Source organism: Pinus tabuliformis, chromosome 4_2 (assembly GCF_031772625.1).
Source record: "Pinus tabuliformis cultivar Carrire ecotype Pingquan chromosome 4_2, CPIR1, whole genome shotgun sequence".
Lineage (NCBI taxonomy): Eukaryota > Viridiplantae > Streptophyta > Pinopsida > Pinales > Pinaceae > Pinus > Pinus tabuliformis.
In genome coordinates, this window is record NC_142304.1 from 145564653 (window position 1) to 145591222 (window position 26570).

Consider the following 26570-nt stretch of genomic DNA (forward strand, 5'->3'; position numbering starts at 1 on the left):
TCCAATGGGTCTCCTTGCCCTCCAATACAACAAATCATTAGAGTAATCAAGTAAAAAATCTTACAAATCATGGAATCAAATGGGCACTTCGTGATGGCGCGCCCTTCCATAGTGGGCTTTGTCATGTACAGGTGTCTCCAAACTCGATAAGAGGGTTAACCAAGGACCCTATTAGGTGGTTTCAGCCTTTAAAGGGAGTATCATGTCCATGATATATCCATCAAGTGGTAGGTGGCATGTGATATAATGATGGAATGGAGTGGGGATCAAGGGAAAGCTTCGAGCCATATGCCATGGTACAAGGGTAGCTATAATAGGGGAAGCCCACACTTGGGTATACGAGTGTAGGAGGGAGCAATCGTGATGCATGCGTTATAGTAGCCTTTGTTTTTCCACCCTTCTTCATATGCCTTTTTCCTTTGATTGATTTTTCTTCATAACTGCTCAGGGCTCCAAGGAATGAGAGCATGATTTGTAGGATACAACAGTAGATACCCCCTTTAACATGACGCAGTTCATTTCCCGCCAGGGGTTGGGACAATCATGGGTTCCTTAATGTGGAGGGGGCTCATCTAGGGCCCATAGGAACTAGGGTGATGGCCATACAGAAGGGTTAGAGCTCATGTTCTACTTTTGCCTGCCTGCTAAATTTGTATGTTACGAATATCTTTTGCATTTTGTGGTACATTTCTTGTTGTGAGTGGCCAATTTATACCTTTTCTTTTCTTTTTATTTGCATCAACCTCTGGGGCATCATTCTAGGACCGACCCAAGGTGTGGGCAAGGTGAGGTGGAGGCTAACCCTTTGTGGACCTAGTGGACAAATGTGGTTCGGGATGGGAATAGTGATAAATGGGATTAAAACGAGCGGAGGGAAGTGATATATATAATGTCGGGAGGCGAGACCACGAAACCAAAATCAGGATTTCCCATGTAGTGTTAGACCTAAAGTTAATAGCCAATAAAGGAGATCCCATGGGACTAGGATACAACGCTAACCACCAAATTAGGCAAAGAAGGAGACGAGTATATACCTAGCCTACTCTTTCTGCAGAACCCCCCCATCAGTCCATGCCCAAAAGTGTCCATGATAAGTAAACATATTTACTCAACTACACCAATGAAAAGCCATACCTTCGGGGTCGGGAAGCCCACCTCAAACATACGATCATGATATATGGGCGAGTGACCACATGGCTGGCTCAGGTGGTGGAGATAGTGGCACATCGAGCTATCAAGTGGTTGCAAGGGGCTACTGGTTGCCCGATGAGGACCATCTAGGAGAAATTTTTTCTCCTATGGATACTACCCATAGGTGGTGGGTAACAAGAACATATTCTCACAATTGAAGATTGCTACATTGGGCATCTCTCTAACAAGCCTAGAGATCCATTCTCTCCAAAAGATGATGTTGTGGAGGGATAAATGGCAATAAGACAATCACCAACACAAGACTGTCCAGTATGATTGGGTAGGGAAAAAGGAAGTGTTTACCAAGATCCAAATGCTGCTAGAGTCTTATAAAGTAGAGATTCCATGGTGGAAGCTAATTGGAACATCAAAGATAAGCAAAATTTGTATAAAAATTGTTTCAATAAACATTGGGTTGTTGGTTCAGAAGAAAATATATTCTTTGATTTTAATAGCATCATATGGGCACATGGTCTCCAAGGGTATGATGGACAGGGGAAAATTGAAATAAATCAGAAGGGATTTGCAACAATTAAGGCACAAAAAGAACAAAAGGAGCATAATGTTGAGTGTGGGGGTGATGATGAATGGGACTCTATTCTAGTGATGTTGTCTTAAATATTTATGAAAAATTATAACATTTGGTCGTTGGTTCAGAAGAAAATATATTCTTTGATTTTAATAGCATCATATGGGCACATGGTCTCCAAGGGTACGATGGACGGGAAAATTGAAATAAATCAGAAGGGATTTGCAACAATTAAGGCACAACAAGAACAAATGGAGCATAATGTTGAGTGTGGGAGTGATGATGAATGGGACTTTATTCTAGTGATGTTGTCTTAAATATTTATGAAAAATTATAACATTGGAACGCCACGACTGTTGTCACTTATTTTTATTAAAATTATTGCATCTTTTCAATCTTGATATATTTAAAAATGGGTCTCATAGTGATATTATTTTTCATTGTGTCAGTAATATTATGTATGCACATGCAAAAGTTATATGTTGACAACTGTACATGAGTGTTTGATTTAGATATTATATACACATTAAAAAAACAATTCAAATTATTCAAAGATGAATACACATTATAGCAATTTCACTTCAGTATTGAAATTCAAACTGACATTTTTGTATCTGAAAACTGACAGTAATAAGCTGGGTTATTAGACACTTGATAGCTCTAATAACATAGTTATCATTCCCTAATCGTAGTTCTAAAATCAATGGTGATATATGTATGTTTTCTTTGTAACCTAAGTTTTCAGAGTTACAAGCTTGTCTTTTATTTGAAATATTGGATCTTCTTGATCCTCTCGCTAATTGATGTAGAAGTTTCCTTATAGTTTGGTAAAATTATGCTACTGTGCTTTTATGAGCCTTTCTTTTGTTTGTATTTGAAATTGGCATCTTTTACCTTTGGCTCATAGACCTTCTCTCTGGAAATTTCACTTCTCTTTAATTGTTTTTAGTTTCTCATAAATATGGAAATATCTAGAATATTTACTTGTAGGATATCTAGTGTAGCATATTTTAGCTTCCATTTTCGTTATCTCATAGAAGTGCAATACCTAAACTCATATTTCACATTCTTTTTGTGGTGGAAAAGGATTGCATTGGCTCACATATTGTCATCCATGTGACATATCACATTCCTTTTAATGCCAACTTTTTCATTATTCCAGGTTTTGTCCCTTTGGAATCCAAGATTTTCAATGGAGTGTGACATTTTAAGGAATTGCTATGAAGCTTTTGCATTATATTCGTTTGGAAACTATCTAGTTGCATGTCTAGGTAAGGTTTTGTTCAATTATCTATGTTTTGTCTAATGTACGTCATTATTTTAGAATTAAAAATGGTGTGTTTTAGCAAGAGGTTTTTGAGAATTTTACCTTTTTTTGGATAAGAAAATTTGATTGTTCTAGTTTTAGTTATTACTTTTCCATGAGTGAGTTTTACTGTTTAATCTGCAAGGTTATATAAATCATTAATTATAGAAGCTTGATGCTTTTACGATTAATTCTCAAGATAGAGGTGCCTATTTTCCATCGAGTTCATTTCCCTTTTTTTGAGAATTTTACATTTTTTTGGATAAGAAAAATTAATTGTTCTAGTTTTGGTAATTACATTTCCATGAGTGAGTTTTACTGTTTAATCTGCAAGGTTATATTAATCAGTAATTATAAAAGCTTGATGCTTTTACCATTAATTCTCAAGATAGAGGTGCCTATTTTCCATCTAGTTCCATCTAGTTCATTTCCATTTTGAAGCCCTAAATGTAAGAGAGTTCAGTTCTCAATTAAGAAAGTATAATTGAAAAATAGCATAGTGAATACATAAGGTTGTGTATTAAGAAGAAAAAGTCTTGCAAGATGCATGAAATTTCTATGATAGAAAGCATGAGGAGGTTAGTTAAATACCATGTATTCTTGTTTAAAGATTCTTCTTGTAGATGTATTTTCATGAAAGACAGTAGCAACATATTATAACTCATTAGTTTGGTATAATTAATTTTTTCTACACAATAAACGTGATACAACTAAATTTAATTCTATTTACTAAGACTATTATACTGCAAATTTCACCTATTTGTTGTTATTTTTATAATGTTAATTTTAAGCTCTTCCTCCATATTTTAAATTTTCTTTAAAAAATACACAAGCAAAAAGTAGAATTGTTTATGGCATTTTTTTGTGTCATGGATGCTGTTATGTATGTTGATTTCTAGTAGCATCGGATGTGCTCTAAGCCTCAAAATTTGCAGAGAGTCTTGGACACATGTATTCCAGAATAATCAGAAATCGTTTTGGGAAATTCCACCCAGAGACAGTTTTATTAAAATAATTAATTATTTTTAATGGGTGTCTAAGTCTAAACTTAGGAAATTAAAATAATTAAAGGGTATTAATCAAACTGGGGGTGAAACTTCTAGAAAAAGACGAGGATCAAGCCAAAATGAACTATAAGCCATTGATTAGAATCTAATTTGGGTCGTTGGTTCTCAACGAGAAGATTATAAGAGGAGGCTTGGTGGGCATTTGGAAAAAAATCGAGTAAGAGATCAAGAGATCGATTTCTGAAGAGAGCAATGCAGCAGTTGTCGGAGAAGTGATCAAGGTGAGTTCTTGTAGAGAGGGGCAGGGATCATTTCTGGTTGGAGAATTTTCTGATCTAGGGATACATCGCAGGGAAGGTAGAGAGAGATCCAGAAGAGGCAGCACAGAGCCACACTAGGCAGCGTAGGTCCATGCAGAGGCAACGTAGAGCCTGAGAGGAGATCCAAAATTTGCTGGAGAATCAAGTTCCAGAGCCAGAAGTCGGGGTGTGAGACCGAGAGGGAAGAAAGTCGAAGTTTCAGAGGCAAATCGATCAGCCAAAGGAGTGACACAGTCCCCAAAAGCTGTGACGCAGAGCAGCACAATGATTGCGTAGAGGAAACTAGGGGCTAGCCACTCAGTGGCAGGATCAGTGTTGGATCGCCAGTGATAGTGTGAGGTATATCTCACTCATCTCTTTGTCAGTCAGATTCTCTGTATTGGATTGCAAGTAAGGCCATCCAAAGATTGTATTCAGAAATGACTGCTTAATAATAGAAACCCTCCGCTGCTGCACTGATTTTCCCACATTGGGTTTTTCCAGGGACGTTGGTCCAAAAATAGCAGCGTCACTTGTGTGTTATTTCTTTCTTGCTCAGATTCTTGTTTCCGCATATTAATTTAATTACTAGAGGCTTCCATGTATTGGTTTCAATATTTACTGTAGAACACAATAAATAATTTGCTCAGTTATTTGACAAATAGTAGAAACTTAATCAGTTGTTGCTGTAGAAATTTGGGTGTTCCAAATTTTCACATGGCATCAGAGGGTAGGTGAAGCAAGAGATCAGACTGGAAGAGCCAACGTTGAAGAGGAGGGAGATCGAAGTGTTGTGTAGGCAGTAGATCGAATCCCCAGAGGGATTGCACAATCCAAGCCAGGAGGGCAAGATTTTCGTTGAAGATCTATCTCTGAGTGAGTCGAAAGAGAGGTAAGGTTTCCAGATCGAGATTTGTCAGTGGAAGAGGAAGCAACACAACAGAAGCTTCAACGCAGAATAGTTTTTGGTGAGATGCAGTTTTCTGCAACAGTTGCTGGGGCAGAAAATCGCTAGAAGAGAGGAGACACTATTTTGAGGGAATTCTTCCTCAGAAGACTTCTAGCCAAGAAGTCTGAATTCTCATTTGCTGAGCAACAATAGAGAGGAGTAGATCTACTAACTCCAGCAAGGAGTGCGTAGGCTAGCCCAGCAGCAACACAGAGGAGAGAAGAGGTAGTTCGACATTTTGTTGGCAGAGATGGAAGCCAATGGGCTGAGAGATCAAGATTGGTTGGATGGAGCATCCAACTATGTGATATGGAAGGCTAGGATCTCATGCCTTCTTGATGAGCATGATCTCAAGATGTATGTCGATAGTGTGGTAGATGTACCCAGTGATGCAGATCCACTCAAGAAGTACAAGGCTGAGATGGTGAAGGCCAAGCAAGTTGATCCTCAATGGAGTGAGGGATCACGTTGTATGTCACATTGCTGGCAGAGGGACGACCAAAGAGATGTAAGATGCCTTGGTATGCTATATCAAGCAACGAAAGATGTTCTTGGAGGAGAAGCTGAGATCAGCTAGGATGGAGAAAGGGGAATGCATTGATCCATTCTTATCAAAGCTTTAGGAAGTCCGAGATCAGTTGGTAGTTGTAGGATCAAAACCTCAACCTATAGTGATGGTAATGTTCACCTTGAATTCCATTTTAGAAGAATGGAAAGTGTTTGTCTAGAGTATCTTGGGCAGAGAGAAATTTCCATATTGGGAGGGAATGTGGGCCGCTCTTTAGATGGAAGAGATGAGGCGAGACTTAGTCAAGTGCAAACTTGATGGCAACAACAACAGTGGGACGAAGCCCAAGGAGGAGGAAGAGAATGCAGCCCTTGCATCAAAGGGGTAGCAGGAGCAGTGGAAGAAGAAGAAAGATGTCTCAAAGATCAAATGTTTTCGGTGTGGTGAATTTGGTCACTACGCTACACAGTGTCCTCTCAAGAAGAAGGACAAGGACGAGAAACATGATCTGCAGGCTGCAACCACAAAGATCGAGGAAGAGGAGTTTGCCATGATTGCCCAGATACCTCCAGGGGAGAGGTGGGGTGATCTAGTACTGTAGTTCGAAAGAACTGCAGATGGCAGGATCCTTAAGTAGTCCACCTCTTGGATCAATACCTTGCTACAGGAGGCCATATCAGAAGTAGCAGGATGGACCAGGATCAGTTGATGCAGAGGAGTGTCAGAGTGACAGTTGCAGTGGCTAGGAGCGCCGTATTTTGAACAACGCAGAGCTGGTGTTGGCAACAATGCAATTGGCACAGAGCAGAGTCAACAGCAACGCAATGGCTTCAATAACAACGCAAAGACTAGCAACAGTCATAACTTCAGCAACAGATGCATCATATTGAACACCTGTTCAATAATTTTTTATTCTTTTCTGTTGCTGAAGCAGTAGCAACAATAGTTGGAGAAGGTTGTAGTGCAGATGCAACATTGGCAGTGGCAGGGCTAGTAGCAACACATATGCAACATTTACAAGGGTTGCAGTACAGATGCAGTGTTGGCAGTGGTAGGGTCAGCAGCAGTACATGTGTAGCATTTGTGCAGTAGTTGGTGGGCAGTGATGTCAAACATTAGCAGCGCAGAGGGAGATGTTACAGAAAAGGGTGATGCTTTAGCAGGTTGCATTACTAGAGCACATTCCTCGTTGAGAGGGTGTGTTTATTTCTGGTCGCATCGGATGTGCACTAAGCCTCAAAATTTGCAGGGAGGCTTGGACACATGTATTCCAGAATACCCAGAAATCGTTTTGGGAAATTGCACCTGGAGATAGTTTTATTAAAATAATTAATTAATTGTAATAGGTGCCTAAGTCTAAAATTAGGAAATTAAAATAATTAAAGGGTATTAATCAAATTGGGGGTGAAACTTCTACAAAAAGATGAGGATCAAGCCAAAATGATCTAAACCATGGATTAAAATCTAATTTGGGTCGTTGGTTCTCAACGAGAAGATTATAAGAGTAGGCTTGTTGGGCATTTGGAAAACAAATCGAGTAAGAGATCAAGAGATTGATTTCTAAAGAGTGTAGCGCATCAGTTGCCGGAGAAATGATTGAGGTGATTTCTTGCAGTGAGGGGCCAAGATAGTTTCTGGTTGGAGACTTTCCTAATCTGGGATACATCGGAGAGAAGGCAGAGAGAGATCCAGAGGAGGCAGTGCAGATCCATGTTGGGAAGTGTCGGGCCACGCAGAGGCAGCATAGGGCCATGCAGAGGCAGCATAGAACCTGAGAAGAGATCCAAAATTTGTTGGAGAATCGAGTTCCAGAGCCAGAAGCTGGGGTGTGAGACCGGGAGGGCAGAAAGTCGAAGTTTCAGAGGCAAATTGATCATCCAAAGGAGTGATGCAGTCCCCACAAGCTGTGACGCATAACAACGCAGTGATTGCGCAGAAACTACAAGGGGATAGCCATTTAGTGGCTGGATCAGTGCTGGATCGCTAGTGATATTGTGAGGTATATCTCACTCATCTCTTTGTCATTCAGATTCTCTGTATTGGATAGCCAGCAAGGCATCCAAAGATTGTATTAAAAAATTAGTGCTTAATAATACAAACCCTCAACTTTTGCACCAGTTTTCCCACATTGGGTTTTTCCAGGGACATTAGTCCAAAATAACGGTGTCACTTGTGTGTTATTTCTCTCTTGCTCAGATTCTTGTTTCCACATTAATTTAACTAGTGCAGGCTGCAGTGTATTAGTTTCGATATTTACCGTACAACATAGTAAATAATTTGCTCAGTTATTTGACAAATAGTAGAAACTTAATCAGTTGCTGCAGTAGAAATTTGGGTCTTCCAAATTTTCACAATGTACCCCCTCCTTTGGTACACTCAAAAACCATGTTCTTCATGAAATTTGACATGACATATAAACTCACGGATACCAGGAAATGACAATAATTATGCAATGATAACATAAAGGGCTTAGGTTTGGATCAAGGCAAGCTCTCCAAACCTTTGGGTAATAACGGGTATGGGTTTGCCACTCTTATAGAGAGACGATGTTTCCAATACCTCTTTCAAAACATTTTGTTCCAATTGGACCTCATGAACTGCATCATTAAACCCATAGTTTGTATGTTCAAATGTATAGGGACTTAGCTTGCTTGAGTCAAATTGGGCCCACCTTAAGAGACTTTAAACCCTCCTGCATTGCCACATTATCAGATGCAAGAGGATGATTCCCCAACCCATTGATCAGGCAAAGTTTGCAGCTTGGATCAAGACCGCCATTAGACTAGTAGTGTTGTTGCATTGTCTCTATAGATTTATTGACTCTAGAACTAATATGGATTTGTACCCAGATCCTTCTTATTGCTCTTTGAAGCCATTGTCCAAGTTTCCCCCTTGGGTCGCTTAGGGAGATAAGATAAGACAAGATAACATAAATGCATTAATGTACAATATATGACCATTGTAGTAGGTCAATGGGATTGTTAGGTGTCATGATGTTTATACAAAGCATGAGAGGTAAAATGTTTCCTATATAAAAGCAAAAAGTAAAACAATAAGAGAGGTCCAATCAAGTATTGAAGGAATCATCCTCCTTCCCACGACTTAGAGGCCAAAACAACGAACTGTGCAGTTCTGTGATGGAATCGTGAAGAGAATTGCACTTCTAAAAATCAAAACCAAGATTCAAGATAAATAAGTTCCTTCCTTTTCATGTACCTTCATAAATTAATTTGGAACAAAATTAATTATTACATTTTGGGGCCAATTTTGGAGATGATGGGACCCATTCGATTTTATTAGGAGGTTAGACTTAGTACAAGTTATTTTGATGTGGTTAAGTTTTACATGGGGGCTACCCACACTAGGAGAATACACATTTCCTAGTTTGGATTGCATGGAGGGGAAGTCGATGGTTAAGTGAGGGACCCACGATGGAGGGAAAATGGAGGGAAAAGTGCTCCACGAAATCTATATAAGGAAGGCATCTCTCTTCATTTCATCATCTTTGGCATATCGAATTTCTCTTTGGTTGCTCAAGCTTCTTAGCCGAGTCACTTGCTATTTAGCAAGAGTTCTTCAAGTGGAGAGCTCACCCTTTCTTCGGGGGACTTCGAGTTCCACCCTAGAGAGGTTCATCTTCATTCTTTTGGAGTAGGATTTTATTATGGTTTCCAATAGTTTCATTCATCATCTCCAGGTGGTGCGTATTTCTGGAGGATGTAGTGAAGGGAGGCCAAGTTTTGATTGCGACATCTTTCAAAGAAGTTTTGGTTGGGAGAAATTCTGGAGAGGAGGCATAGGTGTTTGGCTGCCATTTTGGTGAGTTTGGGAGTTGGAGGAGAGTGCTCCTATTCAATGTGACTTTCACACTTCTTGGGCCAGCGCAGAGGCAACATTTTGTGCACACGTGGGAGGTGGAGTATCAGCTATTGAGGCTGACCTTTGCTAGGAGAGTTTGGGGAAGCACTCATGGAGGAGATTGCTACTTTTCCGGAGCCTTGGAAGAGGAATTTGTTGGTATCTTTGTAGGCTGTGTTCTTGAGCAGTCTTGGAGGGCGTAGGGCATCTTGGAGGCCGATTTTGGGAGGTTGGATTCAGACCAAACTCTTTCTGGGCTTTTGTGGGTTTTGGTCAAGGAGATTGGTGTTAAGTTTGCAACATTTTATGAGCACCGGAGATGGGGTTTCCTGCAGTTCCTTTCCAGCCTACAATGTAGTTTTCTGGGTAGCACTGAGCATTAGAGGAGCAATCATTTCTAGCATTTGAGATCATTGTCTTATCCCCTGGGTTCTGTCATGCTTTCCATTGAGGCAAGCCCAGGTACATTCTTCCATACTATTGTACATGCTCCATTGATTAATACGGCTCAGTTGGTTCTTACTTTTGGGGTTTTTATGAGCATTTGTTGATTGTTTAAAATTTCTGTGTTGTAAATCATTTTTGCTTTGCATATCACTATCTATTCAAGTTTGGAACATTACAGTGGTATCAAAGCTCAGATTTTGGCTTAGTAGTGGGGAAAATTTCCTATGAGTGAGGAGGATTGACAAAATATTACTTACAGGAGGCAAAGGTATTGGAGCAGGGAGAGGGAGTTGGAGATTAGACATAGAGGATCGTGGGAAGGTAGTGGTAGCAGAAGATATGTAGGAGCCCAAGAGCAGGGAAGAAATTGCCTTCTACAGTGTCTTGAAGGCCTTGAGAGATTTGGCAAAGGGGCAGAAGGAGATGTCGGACGAGATCAAGATGCAAAACCGGGAGCGGAGCACTCTCCGGGAGTTTATATTTGGAGAGACTTCAGGGGCTTCTCAACAACTCGATCATCTTTCACGTACTGCGCAGCGGCCATCCTCGAGTGAGCTAACTCGAGTCACTTTACCTTCTTTTCTACCTTTGGCACAAGGTGAAACGGGTGGAGGAGAGGATCCATCATTGATGGGAGAGCATTTTAGGGAGTGGCAGTCCATGGGAGAAAATTTCAGAGAGGCTCTATCTTCCGGAGATTTTTGCTAGCTCAAACAGAATGAGAAGGGGAAGGGATATGGAAGCCATGCTACGTAGAATTATGAGCTTCTTGGGTGGAGAAGCGGGACACATACTTCTAGCTCAATAGGATGACGGAGGTAGAAGCCATCAAGATGGCGACATTGCATCTGGAAGGGGAGGCACACAGATGGTGGTTTCATGGCTTGTCCACACTGGGGCATGCCAACGTGACCTCTTATGAGGACTTCACACGGAGCGTAGTGGAGCGTTTTGATCGGAGGGATCCAGTGGCTCATTTCATGGAGTTGATTCAGCTCAGGCAGACAGGGCATCCAGAGCATTATATTTCAGAGTTCTTGAGGGTCTTAGTCATGGTGCCTGATTTGTCAGATGCCAGGAGAGTATGCACATTTTTGGAGGGGTTGATAGAGCCATTGCGGGAACTGGTGAAGTCACGTAGGCCCTCTACTCTACTAGAGGCGGTGACTTGTACGAGATATTGCAGGGGGCCAACCCCAAGACCGAAGCACCCTTTCCTGCACGCACTCCCTACCCTCAGAAGGGAAGTGACACTAGAGCGCCCACAACGCATAGAGCAGCCCAAGGGTGGGGACAATTGGATGACGAGACCAAGAGAGACCTCAGGAGGAGGAAGTTGTGTTTTACATGTCGAGAGCCTTGGGCACTAGGCCATCGGTGCAAAACAGGCAAGGCTCATTACATCGAGGTCTTCTCCGATAGCGATCAAGAGGATGAGGTCGATTTGGAGCTTGGTGGGGGAGACAACGAGGATCTAGCAAAGAGGGACCACCAACACCACCACCACATGGGGGAGCATCTTTTGCACTAGTTGGGGGAGTCCTAGCTTCTTTGTGTGGGATTCCCAAATTTTTGACCATGAGGATCAGAGGTAGAGTAAAGGGGCAAGATGTCTCAGCTTTAGTAGACAATGGGGCCACCCACAATTTTATTGATGCTCAGATGGTCTAGAGGAGGGGCATCACCACTGCAGAGTTTGAGTGGTTTTCAGTTTTAGTATCAGGAGACATGACTATGCAGTGCACTCGATATGTTCCTTCTCTGACAGTGACCATGGGGAACTATTCGATGACAGATCACTTCTTAGTGGTGGATGTAACAGACACCAATGTGGTGATGGGTGTCCAATGGTTGTATTCCTTTGGCCGAGTTACCACCGATTGGAAGCAACTAGTGATGGAGTTTACTAGGCCACATGGTAAGTAGGTGGTTCTTTGGGGCATGCATCCATATCCTCCATAGACAGTTTCAGCCCACAAGATGGAGGGCGATTTGAGGCATGGATACATAGCATGGGCAATAGAGGTGAGGATTTCAGAGGCTGGGGGGAAGGCCAAGCCACCTCATCCACACATACATGCAATACTTGATAGATATCTAGTAGTTTTTGGAGACATGCCACTGGGACAACCACTTGACAAGGGGTTTGAACCAATGTTGCAGGAAGCGCCCCCCCGCCAGTTCCAAGCCCCGAAGCGCGTCCCGTGCGGATGCGTCTAGGAAGCTTCCCCAGAAGCGCGCTTCCGCCTGATTTTGCTGCTTACTGGAATTTTCTGAAGCGTGGCTCCGAAGCATGATTCTGAACCTCCGAAGTGCACTTCGTATGGCGCTTCGGGCGTACGAAGCGTGGCACTTCGAAGGGCAAAGCGTACGCTTCCTGTACAGTTTCGTACGATTCCCGTGGTTCCACCTGGGGTTAGGGTGAGGAATGTGAAGGCAAAAAAATATAAAAAATATAAATATAGCAGATGCTCCCTCATGGTAATGTTAAATTCTTAAAGTAAAAGTGACATTCTCCTTTATTTTTCATTTTCATCCTTTTACTTAAATTTTTAACATTACCATGAAATGACTCAGGATGTTTGAGAGTGGTTCCAGCTTCATTGGACTTCATATGGAGAAAATAGAATTTCATATCCTCTTCAAAATTCAGCGGACTTAACAGTTTACAGGAATTCAGGATCAATGGGATTGTGGATTTTCATTAGATTATATCAAGTATGAAGGTATGCGATTAGCATTTAATCAAGAGCACCAAGCCCTATATGTACCCTAGTGTTGGTGGTGTTAATTTTTAAACTCCTTTGTCACGCCCTTAGCAAAAAATTACCTTTCAATCAAGTCAAAATCATCGATCAAGCATGTTAAGCTTTTTCTACCATATTTTAAGCCTTGAATTAGGTAGTTTGATCAAAATTGGGCAATGTTGACTAATATCGCTAGACAATCGAGGTAGAGGCAAAGGCTAGACAATCTAGATTCCAGATGGTTGATGCATCTAAATGGTTGATGCTTGAATAATTAATCATTAATGTACAATGGATGCTATATCTATCTTGATTTATGCAAAAATATGCATGTTTTCATGTCTTCTACAACTAATTTGGTATTTGGGATGTTTGTTTTGAGTATAAATGCAAAAAAATATAAATATAAATATAAATATATATATATATATATATATATATATATAGCAGATGCTTCCGTAGACGCTTTGCTTCCTAGATATTTGGAAAATGATGCTTCCGCATCCCCGCTTCCAAAAAACGTCCCCGCTTCGTCCCCTTCATCCCCGCTTCGTGCAACATTGGTTCGAACACACGATAGAGCTGGAGCCTGGTGTGCAGGCAATCATTACTACATCCTATAGGCATCCCAAAGCCTATAAGGATGAGATTGAGAGGGCCATCAGGGAGCTATTGGCAATGGGCCACACCATATCGAGTTCTAGTCCATTCACTTCTTCACTTGTGCTGGTGAAGAAGAAGGATGAAACACTGCATATGTGCATTGAGTGCAGGGCCCTCAATAAGAAGACACTAAAGAACCGATATCCTGTTCCGCGTATTGATGAGTTGATGGACGAGCTTAGGGGAGCCAAGTACTTCTCTAAGATAGATTTGCAGTTTGGGTATCATCAGATCCGAATGCGGGAGCAGGATATTCCAAAGACATCTTTCAGCTGTCATTATGGGCATTTCGATTTCCTAGTCATGCCTTTTGGGTTGACTAACGCACCGGCTACTTTCTAGTCGTGCATGAACCATGTGTTTAGAGGCCAGTTGAGGAGGTTCGTACTAGTATTCTTTGATGACATCTTGGTCTACAACAGGACGTGGGAGGAGCACCTGCATCACCTAGAGATAGTACTGCGTATCTTGGAGGAGCAACAATTCTATGCTAAGATTTCCAAGTGCGATTTTGGGCTAATAGAGATGCTCTACTTGGGGCACATCATAGGAGTAGATGGGGAGAAGATCTGGGCCATTCGAGATTGGCTAGAGCCTCGAGGCGTGACAACGCTGAGAATATTCTTGGGCATCTGTACTTATTATCGAAAGTTCGTGAAGGGCTTCTCACAGTTGGCAACACCCCTTAGTCATGTGACTAAGAAGGGGGATTTTACATGGGCAGATGGAGCTTAGGCAACATTTGATCGCCTGAAAGAGGTGATGAGTTGTTGCCCAATATTAGCACTTCCAGATTTGACACAGCCTTTTACATTGGAGTGCGATGCATCAGGTGCGGGGATAGCGGCAGCCTTGTCCCAAGGAGGGCACCCCATTGCTTTTGAGAGTCGGAAGCTCCTACCACATGAGACGTCGTATTCCATATATGACAAGGAGATGTTAGCCATAATGCATGCATTGGCCAAGTTTAGACAGTACTTGGTGGGGAACCGATTTCGGGTGAAGACAGGTCACAATAGTCTTCTTCACTTCATGGGGTAGGAGGGCCTTAATGATAGGCAGCAGAGGTGGGTCAATAAGGTGCAAGCCTACGATTTTGATATTGAGTATGTGTGGGGGAAGCACAATGTGGTGGCAGATGCACTATCCAGGAGACCCGTAGGACTTTCACTCATGAGCATTTGTCATGACCGGAAGGCACAATTGTTAGTAGAGTACTCCAAGGATCGTCGAGCATGCGAGATCTTGGAGGGAAACCATACAGATGAGCACTACAGGGTGATTTATGAGGTTATATACTACAAAGGGCATGTATTTTTGGTTTCGGGGTCTCAGTTGAGGGAGCACATCCTTCGTGCAACTCATGATTCTCCCTTGTCTAGACACCAGGGGTTTAGGAAGACTCATATGGCGGTGAGAGAGTGCTACATCTAGAAGGGCCTCAAAGGGGACGTGTTGATACATGTGCAAGAGTGTGAGGCTTGTCAGAGGAACAAAGGGGAGTTGACCCATCTAGCAGGTCTACTGCAACCTCTTCCCATCCCTGAGGGTAAATGGGAGAGTATCTCTATGGACTTCATCACTGAACTTCCCTCGGTACAAGGGAAGGATTGAATTTTTGTGGTGGTCGATCGACTGACCAAGTTTGCACATTTCTTTTCCATTCCGACATGATATTCAGCTTCACAGGTGGCAGAGTTGTTCTATATGGAGGTCTTTCGCCTGCACGAACTCTTTAAGACCATAGTCAGTGATTGAGATAGCCGATTCATGGGAGATTTTGGCAGGATCTTTTCAGGCTAGTTGGCACCAATCTCACCCCGAGCACCAATTATCATCCATAGACCGACAACCAGACATAGAGGGTGAACCAGTGGTTAGAAGGCTATCTCAGCAACTACGTGATACTATGATAGGGAAACAAACGGCTTGGATTCGATTCGATAGCTGCATTTGGGAGAGTATTGTTAGAACACGACACATCATATGTCCATTGGTATGACTCCTTTCCGTGCTTTATATGGTTATGATGCTTTGTCTTTTGCTGACATTGTTTTTGGAGACAGTAGGGCCCTAAAGGCCAAATATCGGATCCTAGAGAGCCAAGATATTCTCAAGGTTCTTAAGGATAACTTGCAGACAACTCAGAATCAACAAAAGATGTATGTTGACAAGCATCAAGTGGAGAGGCATTTCGAGGAAGGGGACTTGGTGTACCTTCGATTGCAGCCATACCGATAGTCCACTCTGAAGCAAAAGGGGGTCGAGAAGCTGCAACCGAGATTCTTTGGGCCTTACAGGGTGATCAGGAGGGTTGGAGAGGTGGCTTACGAGTTGGAGCTACCACCAGGGAGTAGGATCCACAATATTTTTCATGTTTCATGCCTCAAGAGGGTGTTGGGGCAACAAGTTACAACAGTTGTGGAGTTGCCTCCACTTGATGATGAGGAGCACCTAGTTTTAGAACTGAAAGCCGTCTTGGAGACTAGGGAAAGGAAGCTCAGAAGCAGGATCATCAGAGAATACTTGGTGCGTTGGAAGAGCTTACCAGATGAGGATTCTACTTGGGAGGCTGAGCACATGCTTGAGCATCCAACATTGAAGTTGGTTGGAGACAAACAACATTTGGGAGGGGAGGACTGTCATGTCCCTTCCTAAATTAATTTGGAACAGAATTACTTATTACATTTTGGGGCCAATTTTGGAGATGATGGGGCCCATTCGATTTTATTAGGAGGTTAGACTTAGTAGAAGTTATTTTGATGTGGTTAAGTTTTACATGGGGGCCACCCACACTAGGAGAATACAGATTCCCTAGTTTGAATTGCATGCAGGGAAAGTCGATGGTTAAGTGAGGGACCCACGATGGAGGGAAAATGGAGGGAAAAGTGCTGCATGAAATCTATATAAAGAAGGTAGCTCTCCTCATTTCATCATCTTTGGCATATCGAATTTCTCCTTGGTTGCTCGAGCTACTTAGTTGAGTCACTTGTTGTTTAGCAAGAGTTCTTCAAGCGGAGAGCTCACCCTTTCTTCGAGGGACTTGAGTGCCACCCTAGAGAGGTTCATCTTCGTTCTTTCAGAGGAGGATTTCATTGTGGTTTCCAACAGTTGCATTCATCATCTCTAGGTGGTGCATATTTCTGGAGGATGTAGTGAAGGGAGGCCGAGTTTTGATTGTGGCATATTTCAAAGGAGTTTTTGCCGGGAGAAATTCCAGAGAGGAGGCATAGGTGTTTGCCTGCCATTTTGGTAAGTTTGGGCGCTGGAGGAGAGTGCTCCTATTTAGTGTGACTTTTGCACTTCCTGGGCCAGCATAGAGGCGACATTTTGTGCACACGTGGGAGGTGGAGTATCAGTTACTGACGTTGACCTTTGCCGGGAGAGTTAGGGGAAGCACTTGTGGAGGAGATTGCTACTTTTTCGGAGCCTTGGAGGAGGAATTTGTTGGTATCTTTGCAGGCTGTGTTCTTGAGCAGTCTTTGGAGGCTGTAGGGCATCTTGGAGGCCGATTTTGGGAGGTTGGATTTAGACCAAACCCTTTCTGGGTTTTTGTGGGTTTTGGTCAGAGAGTTTGGGGTTAATTGTTCAACATTTTCTGAGCACTAGAGGTGGGGTATCTTGCAGTTCCTTTCCAGCTAGCAATGTAGTTTTCTGGGCAGCACAGAGCATTAGAGGAGCGGTCATTTCTAGCATTTGTGATCATTATCTTATCACCTAGGTTTTGTTACGCTTTCCATTGAGGCAAGCCCAAGTGCATTCCTCCATCCTATTGTACTTGCTCCATTGATTAATAAAATGGATCAACTGTTTCTTACTTCTCGGGTTTTTATGAGCATTTGTTGATTGTTTAAAATTTGTGTTGTAAATCGTTTTTGCTTTACATATCACTGTTTATTCATGTTTGGAACATTACATTCCCATCCTTGGGAAATTCCAGAGAGGAGGCATAGGTGTTTGCCTGCCATTTTGGTAAGTTTGGGCGTTGGAGGAGAGTGCTCCTATTTAGTGTGACTTTTGCACTTCCTGGGCCAGCATAGAGGCGACATTTTGTGCACACGTGGGAGGTGGAGTATCAGTTACTGACACTGACCTTTGCCGGGAGAGTTAGGGGAAGCACTTGTGGAGGAGATTGCTACTTTTTCAGAGCCTTGGAGGAGGAATTTGTTGGTATCTTTGCAGGCTGTGTTCTTGAGCAGTCTTTGGAGGCTGTAGGGCATCTTGGAGGCCAATTTTGGTCAGAAAGTTTGGGGTTAATTGTTCAACATTTTTTGAGCACTAGAGGTGGGGTATCTTGCAGTTCCTTTCCAGCTAGCAATGTAGTTTTCTGGGCAGCACAGAGCATTAGAGGAGCGGTCATTTCTAGCATTTGTGATCATTATCTTATCACCTGGGTTTTGTTACGCTTTCCATTGAGGCAAGCCCAAGTGCATTCCTCCATCCTATTGTACTTGCTCCATTGATTAATAAAATGGATCAACTGTTTCTTACTTGGGTTTTTATGAGCATTTGTTGATTGTTTAAAATTTGTGTTGTAAATCGTTTTTGCTTTACATATCACTGTTTATTCATGTTTGGAACATTACATTCCCATCCTTGGGAACTGTTACCACCACCAGTGGGTGACCCCTGTGAAAATTTCATCTATTGCAGCAACTGAAAATTATTCTCCTAACTGTAAATTTAATTATGTAGTTTATTTGCTATTACAAACAATGAATAAAATCACAACTGCAATTTTCACCATAAAAATACCGCGGAAAAATAAAATACTGGAAACCGAGAAATTCTAGAACACACATAAGAATTTTGACACAGTTATTTTTGGACAATTGTCCCCGGCAAAACCTAATGTGGGAAAACTAGTGCAGGAGATGAGGGTTTTGTTATTATTCTTCAGCAACAATTCTGAGTACAATAATTTAGATCCTCTATTGGCAATCTAATCTGAGGAAAAATACTGGCAAAATTATTGTGAGAATTTTCTCTCACCCCACAACTAATCTCTACCTCCGAAATTACCTTCCTAGTCACACACAGATCCTTATGCGTCAACGTCTGTGCAGTGCTTGCACAGTTCCTCTGGGAATTTTGGCCTTCCTCTTATTGCCTCTCCCAGAACTGGAACACTTCCTCATGAAATGCTGGTGACCTCCTGTACCACTTGTTACTCACCCACTGGGTTTATCTTCTTTGCTGAGCCTCTGCCACTGAGAAAATCGAATTGCCTGGGCAACTAATTATCTGCACTGGTGTACTCTCCATCTACCCATCGAATTCTTCTTATAATCTTCTATTCGAGCACCAACGACCAAGATTAAAACATAATTGATGGCCTAGATTAATTTCGTGTCGATCCATGTGAGTTTCTTGATGATTCTCACCTTATCTCAATTAACACTGATTAATTAACCATATTCCCTAAGTTTAGACTTAGGAAATATAAAAAAAATCAGCTAATAATTTAATTGAGACACTTCTAGGTGGAATTTCCAGAAATGATTTCTAGGTTTTGGAGATCTCATGTATTCTAGTCTCTCTACCAAATTTCATGGTTAGGGCACATCCGATGCCACTGAAACTAACACTCCCTCTTAGTGAGGACTGTGTTCTCTCTCTAGTGCTGCACATCTTGCCACAACACTCTATGTCTGTATCACCTCTGTCACACTGTTGATGTCTGGATGTTGCTGGCCACCAACTACTGTGCAACTCTTATGCTGTATCAGTGCTACTGCTGACATTGTCATACTGTTGCCAACAATACATCTCCACTGCAACTCCCTCTCATCTGTTGTTGCTGCAACTGCACCTTCTGTAATTGAGAAGCATCCAAAATAATCTGTCCTTGCTAGTTGAATGGGTTCTCCACCATACCCATCTGTTCTCTGAACTAGATGAACTTAGCTCTCCCTAGAGATTTTGTGAGTATATCTACAACCTGCTCTTTTGTGGAAACATACTGTAGTTGGACTACTCCACACTGTACACAATCTCCGATTAAATGACACCGAATATCTATGTGTTTTGACCTATCATGAAACGTTGGGTTCTTAGAGAGTTTAATGCAACTTTGATTATCACAACGGATACTGGAAGCTTCCATTCTCTACTTGAACAAGCTTACTAGCAACTTCCGAACCCGTATAGCTTCCCACATAGCTGTGCATGCTGCTATATATTCTACTTCTACAGAACTTAGTGCTATTGACTTCTGCTTCCTGCTACACCAAGAAACCATCATTGATCCAATGCTGAAGCAGTACCCAGAGGTACTTTTCTTGTCCACTGAACTACTTGCCCAATCTGCATCTGTGAACCCACATAGTTTGACGTCATCTCCTCCAGTATATCTCAACCCGAACTCGATTGTGCCACACACACACCTCAAAATATGCCTCGCTACTGCCCAGTGTAACCTCTTTGGTTCTACCAAATAGAGACACTAGGATTTGGTTGGAGACCAAAGCAAAACCCCATAAAGTGAAAAACCCAAAATTCAATTCTTCTTCTTCTATTAGAGATTCATCAATTGTTCAACTAAGATACAAAGTAACAATATCATGAGACACTATCCAATACATCAAGATATCAAGGGCCTATATATGTCTTGTTCACATCTTCGTTTGTGAACAAGATTCATTGTCAATGCTTTCCATAAACTTTATCATTGTTCCTGTGTAAGGTCACTGATATCATATAATTGTGGGCGCTATCGGCCATAAGAACCATGTCACTATGGGCACTGTTGGCCATGCTAACCATGTCAGTCTGGGCACTGTAAGCCATGCTAACCATGCCACTACGGGCTGTGCTGGGCCATGTCAACGAACCACGCAGGCCATCTTGGGCCATGCCAACCGATCAATGTGGGTCGTCCTACGCCATGCCTACTGATCACTGTGGACCGTCCTCGACCATGCCAACCGATCACTATGGGCTGTCCTGGGCCATGCTAACCGATCACTGTGGGTTGCCTTGGGCCATGTCAACCAACCACTGTGGGTTGTCCTGGGTGATGCCAACTGATCACTATGGGTTGTCCTAGGCCATGCTAACCAATCATCGAGTACATATAATCCGCTCCATAGATGGAATATAGACCGCACCTCAGAGAGACTCAAATCCGCACCACAGAAGGATATAAATCACACCTCAGAACTTCAGACATTATGGTTCGGAAAGCTCAGAGAGAAAATGGCTTATATGAAGTATATATTCTGGAGAGCAACCAAATAGGGTATTTACAGTGACTTCCATGAGTGAAAAGTCGTTACTTGTGGGAGAGCCAACTTGACCATTTAATGCAAACTTAGATCAAAATTTGAAATTTGAAATTGTATTTTTCTCTCCCTGAATTGAAGCTTGTTGTCGCCCAAATTGTACAGGCACTGTGACAACGCTCAGTATAGGGCATGTCACTCTGTTCCCCGTCCAATCCGTTCTAGCTGTCTCCCAATAACAGGCTATGGGGGATAGTCCCTATGGAATGAGATGAAGGAAAACAAGGTGGAAGTTAATTTGTTTGGGAGACACGGATGAGTGGCCTAGCCACTTGGTTGAATTTAAGCAAGATTATTAGTTAGATTAGATTTTAAAGTATGAAACCAATGCCTTAATAGAGTCACAAATTCTTGCTTATAGTAAATTGGAACCAAATGACCAATGGACACTCGCTGCTTGAGATGCTTGACTAACCTATAAACGATATGCAAGTCCTATGACCTATGTGTGATGCAGTGATCTTGGTTATTTTTAGTTATATGCCTAATCTAAATGTAATCTTCCCTTAACTATTTTGAAGTTGGGCTCCAAGGTAGAGGCTGCCACTTTGTTCCCTGCCCACACTGTTCTAGCTGTCTCCCAACAACAGGCTATGGGGGGTAGTCCCTATGGAATGAGATGAAGGAAAACAAGTTGCAAGTTAATTTGTTTGGGAGACACGGATGAGTGGCCTAGCCACTTGGTTGAATTTAAGCAAGATTATTAGTTAGATTAGATTTTAAAGTATAAGACTAGTGCCTTAATGGAGTCACTAATTCTTGGTTATAGTAAATTGGAACCAAATGACTCGATGGACATCCGCTGCTTGAGATGCTTGACTAACCTAAATGATATGCAAGTCCTATGACCTATGTGTGACGCAGTGATCTTGGTTATTTTTAGTTATATGTCTAATCCAAATGTAATATTCCCTTAACTATTTTGAAGTTGGGCTCCAAGGTAGGTTGTGGGAAGGAGGCCAACCAGAACAAGACTAGGGCCTGATTAACAATACGTTTTGTTGTGCTCCTATCACTTGATGCCTCCAGCGCTGTAGAGACTGTGGCTTTGACGACTGCAAGGTCACCGTGTTAACCACTGAAGAGTTGCCGAGGCCCCTCAAGCTAGATGAGAAGGGTTGCCCTATATTTTTATCAACCTAGCTTATGCTAGGAGGTAGATTATTAATGCAAGCTAGATTTAGAATGCTTAATGCAAGATGATGAGTGAAATTTATCTTGATTTAAGATTGTTTGAGTTATTGAAGTACTTAGTGAGAATTAGCTTACTACAAGAGTACTTGACAATGGTGATAAGACAATCTTGAACAAGATAAAATTCTTTAGAAACACAGTTTCGAACTTCAATTAATTCCCAATAGATGCTTGATCAATTAGATCAACTTATCCATAAAGATATGAGATGCCAATCACAATATTGCCAATGCTCAAAGCCACTTTAGATCAGCAACGAGAAAAGAGTTAGATGTTGGAATGCTTTTAGTGCAAAATTTAGAAATCCTTGTTTAACTTGGAGCAAACCACACAAGTGTTAGATCCCAATAGTCAAATCAGCAGTATTACTTCAGAAAATTTGGCATTCATTTATGTTATGACAACAATGAGGAAATGCAAAATCAATAATTCTTATGCTTGCTAGAATATGCCCAATTGCCTAGTAAACTTAGTTAACTGAAAAATCAGATGAATTAGTATAATTAAGATGTATTCTTCAGCAAATTTTCAGATCTGAAATATTAATTACAGAAGTAAATAACCACAGATCAGCGAACTAATGATACCAAAAATAGATGACCAATATGCCAAAAATAGCCAAAATGCACTAGAACTTGAAAAATTCAATTTTTTGGGCTTTGAGAGAGTATGATTCAGAAAAATTTCAGTACTGATATGTTTATTACAGTAGTGAAACAGTGATAGATCGACAAACTAGTCAAGCCTAAGACAATGCCCAATATGTCTAAAAATAACAAAGATTCACCGAAACTGAAATTTTTTAGATTTTTCACCTTTTAATTAAGTGTGTGCTTTAGAAATCTCAGATCCGAAATTTTCAGTATGTAGTAAACTACAACAAGCATGAAAGTTAGATCTAAGCCAAATCCAAGATGCCCAAGAGGCCAAAATTTATGAAAATCTAGATTTAACAATTTTGGCCAATTTTGACCATTTAATATGTGCTTTTAGGGTTTGATCATTAATGATTTGACTATTGTAATAAAACCTAGATTGGACTAGGGTTTAGAGGCCAAACCCTAGGCTTTAAGCCTTGAAGAAACACTTGCCCAGGCCCCAAGTAACCCAAAGTTCTTTGATAAATATGCCACCTCGAAATTAAGATTTTCGATTATGCATGTCACTTATTTGCTTGACATGTTTAATTTCCATTTCTTTAACCAATCGAGTTAATACCTTTACTGTTTCTGACTCTTTTTTCACTTTAACAGGACCTCTTTCATAACCAAGGATTTCTAACTTTCTTGAAGCCCTTTTATCCTTCTCTAACTCTTCAGCTGTGTTTTGGGTATCATCTAAAGTGACAAGGTGATCCAGTCTTATTTCATACTACACTTCTATATGATAAGCCTCAATGTATGTTTCTAATACTGTCTTGTTAGGAGGCTTATAATCCTGAGTCATATCCCTTAACAGTTTGTTGAACCTTTGGTTAAATTCTACCACTGTTTCATTTTCTTTCTTCTTAATGCTATTGAATTCCTTTACCAAATATTTTCCTTCCTCCTATCCCCATATTTGTCTCTGAATGTGTTGATGAGGGTCCTAAGAGAGTCAAAGGAATTATTGGCCTTGTTGTGAAACCAGTCAAGTGCATTGCCTTCCAATGATAAGACAAATAATTTTATCCTAACATCTTCATGATTATAGTCCGTAGAATGAGCATATCTTTGGATGAACACAGTGAATTTCTTTATATGCTCTTTAGCGTTGATAGCATTATTTCCCAAAGATTGGCAAATTGTTCATAGTTGACTCATTCGACAGATCATGTGGATACACTTGGATGTTTGCAAAGTTGCAAGACCCATAGAAGTCACCCATGATATCTTGATTTGGAGGATTGATGAAAAGTAGATGGAGGTCAAAGAGAGCTTCCTGTCCGAGAAAATTTAAACGATCTCTAGAATGTAACTTGTTTAACCAAGCTCTTAGAACCTTTTCAGGATCGGGAGTGAGGTTAACTAGGTTACCAGGATTCCTTATAGAGTACATTCTTGTGAATGGATGAATAAGTGGAGTTGCCACCCAAACAAGAAACCAACCTAAATGTCCAGGTGTTAAATGTGAGAATGAACAAGATGAGAGGTTTTGTGAGAGGAAAAATGATAAGGTAATGAGAAGATGAAAAATGATGAGAGAAAGGTGCCAAAAATGTTGTGGCAGTTATGGAATAATGAATGAAGGATGTAAGATTACAAGATTATGGAGATTGTCGTAAAGCCAAGGTCCAACAAACTAATCCTCAACAACGGTGCCAGAAAATGTTGTCACCCAGATTGTACAGGCATTGCGACAACACTCAAGGTAGGGGCTGTCACTCTGATCCCCGCCCACTCCATTCTATTTGTCTCCCAACAATAGGCTATGGGTGGTAGTCTCTATGGAATGAGATGAAGGAAAACAAGTTGGAGGTCAATTTTTTTGGGAGACACAGATGAGTGGCCTAGCCACTTGGTTGGATTTAAGCAAGATTATTAGTTGGATTAGATTTTAAAGTATGAGACTAGTGCCTTAATGGAGTCAAAATTGTTGCTTATATTAAATTGGAACCAAATGACTGGATGAACACTCGCTGCTTGAGATGCTCGACTAACCTAAATGATATGCAAGTCCTATGACCTATGTGTGATGCAGTGATCTTGGTTATTTTTAGTTATATGTCTAATCTCTTAACTATTTTGAAGTTGGGATCCAAGGTAAGTTGTGGGAAGGAGGCCAACAGGAAGCAGGCTAGGGCCTGATTAATGATAACTTCGTTGTGCTCCTATATCCCTGTTACTGCTCAAACTAGCAGGGGGCCTAAGGGGGGTTCCTAAAGGGAAAATGCAAGGCCAAAGGCAACAAATGGAGACTTAGCCCACTGTCACCTCAGCTAAGGCTCCCTTCTATTTACGGACTTTCACCGATGGGAGGAGACCCGGTATGTATGGAGTCACCAATGAAGGATAAGTCAATGGATATGAGTGACCCAAATAAACCCTTTCCCAAAAGAGTTTGAAGGATGGAGCTTGCTTTCTTTTTAAGCAAGGTACTATATATTCCAAGGAAAGGAAGAGAGGATTTGAGGGTTAGGTTTATGGGATAAGACTTGTGAAGGAGTTCCCCAATCCCTAAAATCCTTGTTAGAATTGGTATCCTGGATGGTTCTTGAAGAATGGTCTTTTAAAGGAGCGGGACTACACAGGGCCAAGTGGACCCGGTCTAGGGTATGAGGAAAGTATGTAGCAGCCAAATGATATTCTCACCCTAGACGAGGTGGGGGAAAGGTTCAAATCAAGAATTTCACTTGAAGATGTTGTTTTGACAACTTTTGAGCCTATGAGGTACTAACCTTGGGGATGGCAAAGCAAGTTTTGATCATGGAGCTAGGGCTTGGATTTTCTCTAAAATTCACCATCAGAATGTCTTCAAAATTGGAGGAGAGCTAGAGGAAAGGCTAGCGCAGGAGACGCTAGGAGATCAAATTCTTTTGAGGCTAGCTTGTTGGGAAATTGATGCCCCAGGTACGCCAATGTGGCTAGTCCTGGTTGGATGTGAGAGAATATGAGTTTTAGTGACCACCCTTTCTAGATCACTGCCTTAATCTTTGGGAGAATGGAGTCTATGTTGAGTATGAGTAGGATTTATTGGTTCTTAGTCAAGGAGGTTTCAAGATCACTTTGTTTACCTTCTAGGTCAAGAAGAAGCAACCTTGCATCTTTTAAATTTCAATGTGCAAGAGGAATGAATTGTCAAGGTCGAATTCATTGATAGGCTTACCCCTAGGAGATTTCGCTCCTATTATATGGCCCATACATTGAGAGATGCTATAATAGAGACAAAGTCCACAATTTTATGCAGTAAATACATGCAACAATTAGCCCTAGAACAACGAAAATCCCAGTCCAACATATATGACAAAAGTAAACAAGAATAACATAAAAAAAAACTTACTTACATGTAATAGAGTATATCCTACCATTCACACTTGAAAATAAAGAAGCTCCAAGAGAAGACAGATCAATATCCACACATCAAAACTCATTCATAAAGCTCCAATTCATCCTCTAGAAAAAGTGCGAAAATCTCAAGAGAGATAAGAGATCCAAACCAAAGTGATGATGAGAAAATGAGCTCATCTCACTTGTATTTATACACAACTTAGGAGTTCGAATTAGCCTCCTTGGCCTACATAAACACCAAAAATAAAAATAATGTTATAATAATTCAACTTTTGGTGACAGGCCCACCAAAATAGCTCATAAATGAAAAAGTAAGTCTCTCAAGAGATCAAATAATAACCTAAGCATGTCGTAGGGACCTCTAAGAGGCCTAATGAGGTCCGTGGGTGCCACAATGAAGAATAGGGCCCTCCAAAGTAATGGACAAGGGGTTGGCCACAACCTATGGTGCTCCAAAAGACATGTGGGGGCACACAAGTATCCTCATGGGTCTCTAAACAAATCGAAGATGCCTGTAGATGGCCTGCAAGGGCTAGGATGATAGTGTATGTGATGCCACATCATCGTGCAAGTCTTGGATTATCTGCCAAGTGTATGGTGTAG

At 41.4% G+C, this 26570-nt stretch overlaps 1 protein-coding gene across 2 annotated transcripts in view; it reads left to right on the forward strand.

Annotated features, from left to right (window-relative positions):
- LOC149168626 (organic solute transporter ostalpha protein (DUF300)) overlaps positions 1 to 26570 on the forward strand; it is a 321148-nt gene that overhangs the window by 107159 nt on the left and 187419 nt on the right. For both annotated transcript variants that reach the window (XM_089428352.1, XM_089428353.1), the window contains one exon: positions 2883 to 2991. In XM_089428352.1, the coding sequence (XP_089284478.1) occupies positions 2883 to 2991 (109 nt within the window). The remainder of the gene's footprint in view (positions 1 to 2882; positions 2992 to 26570) is intronic.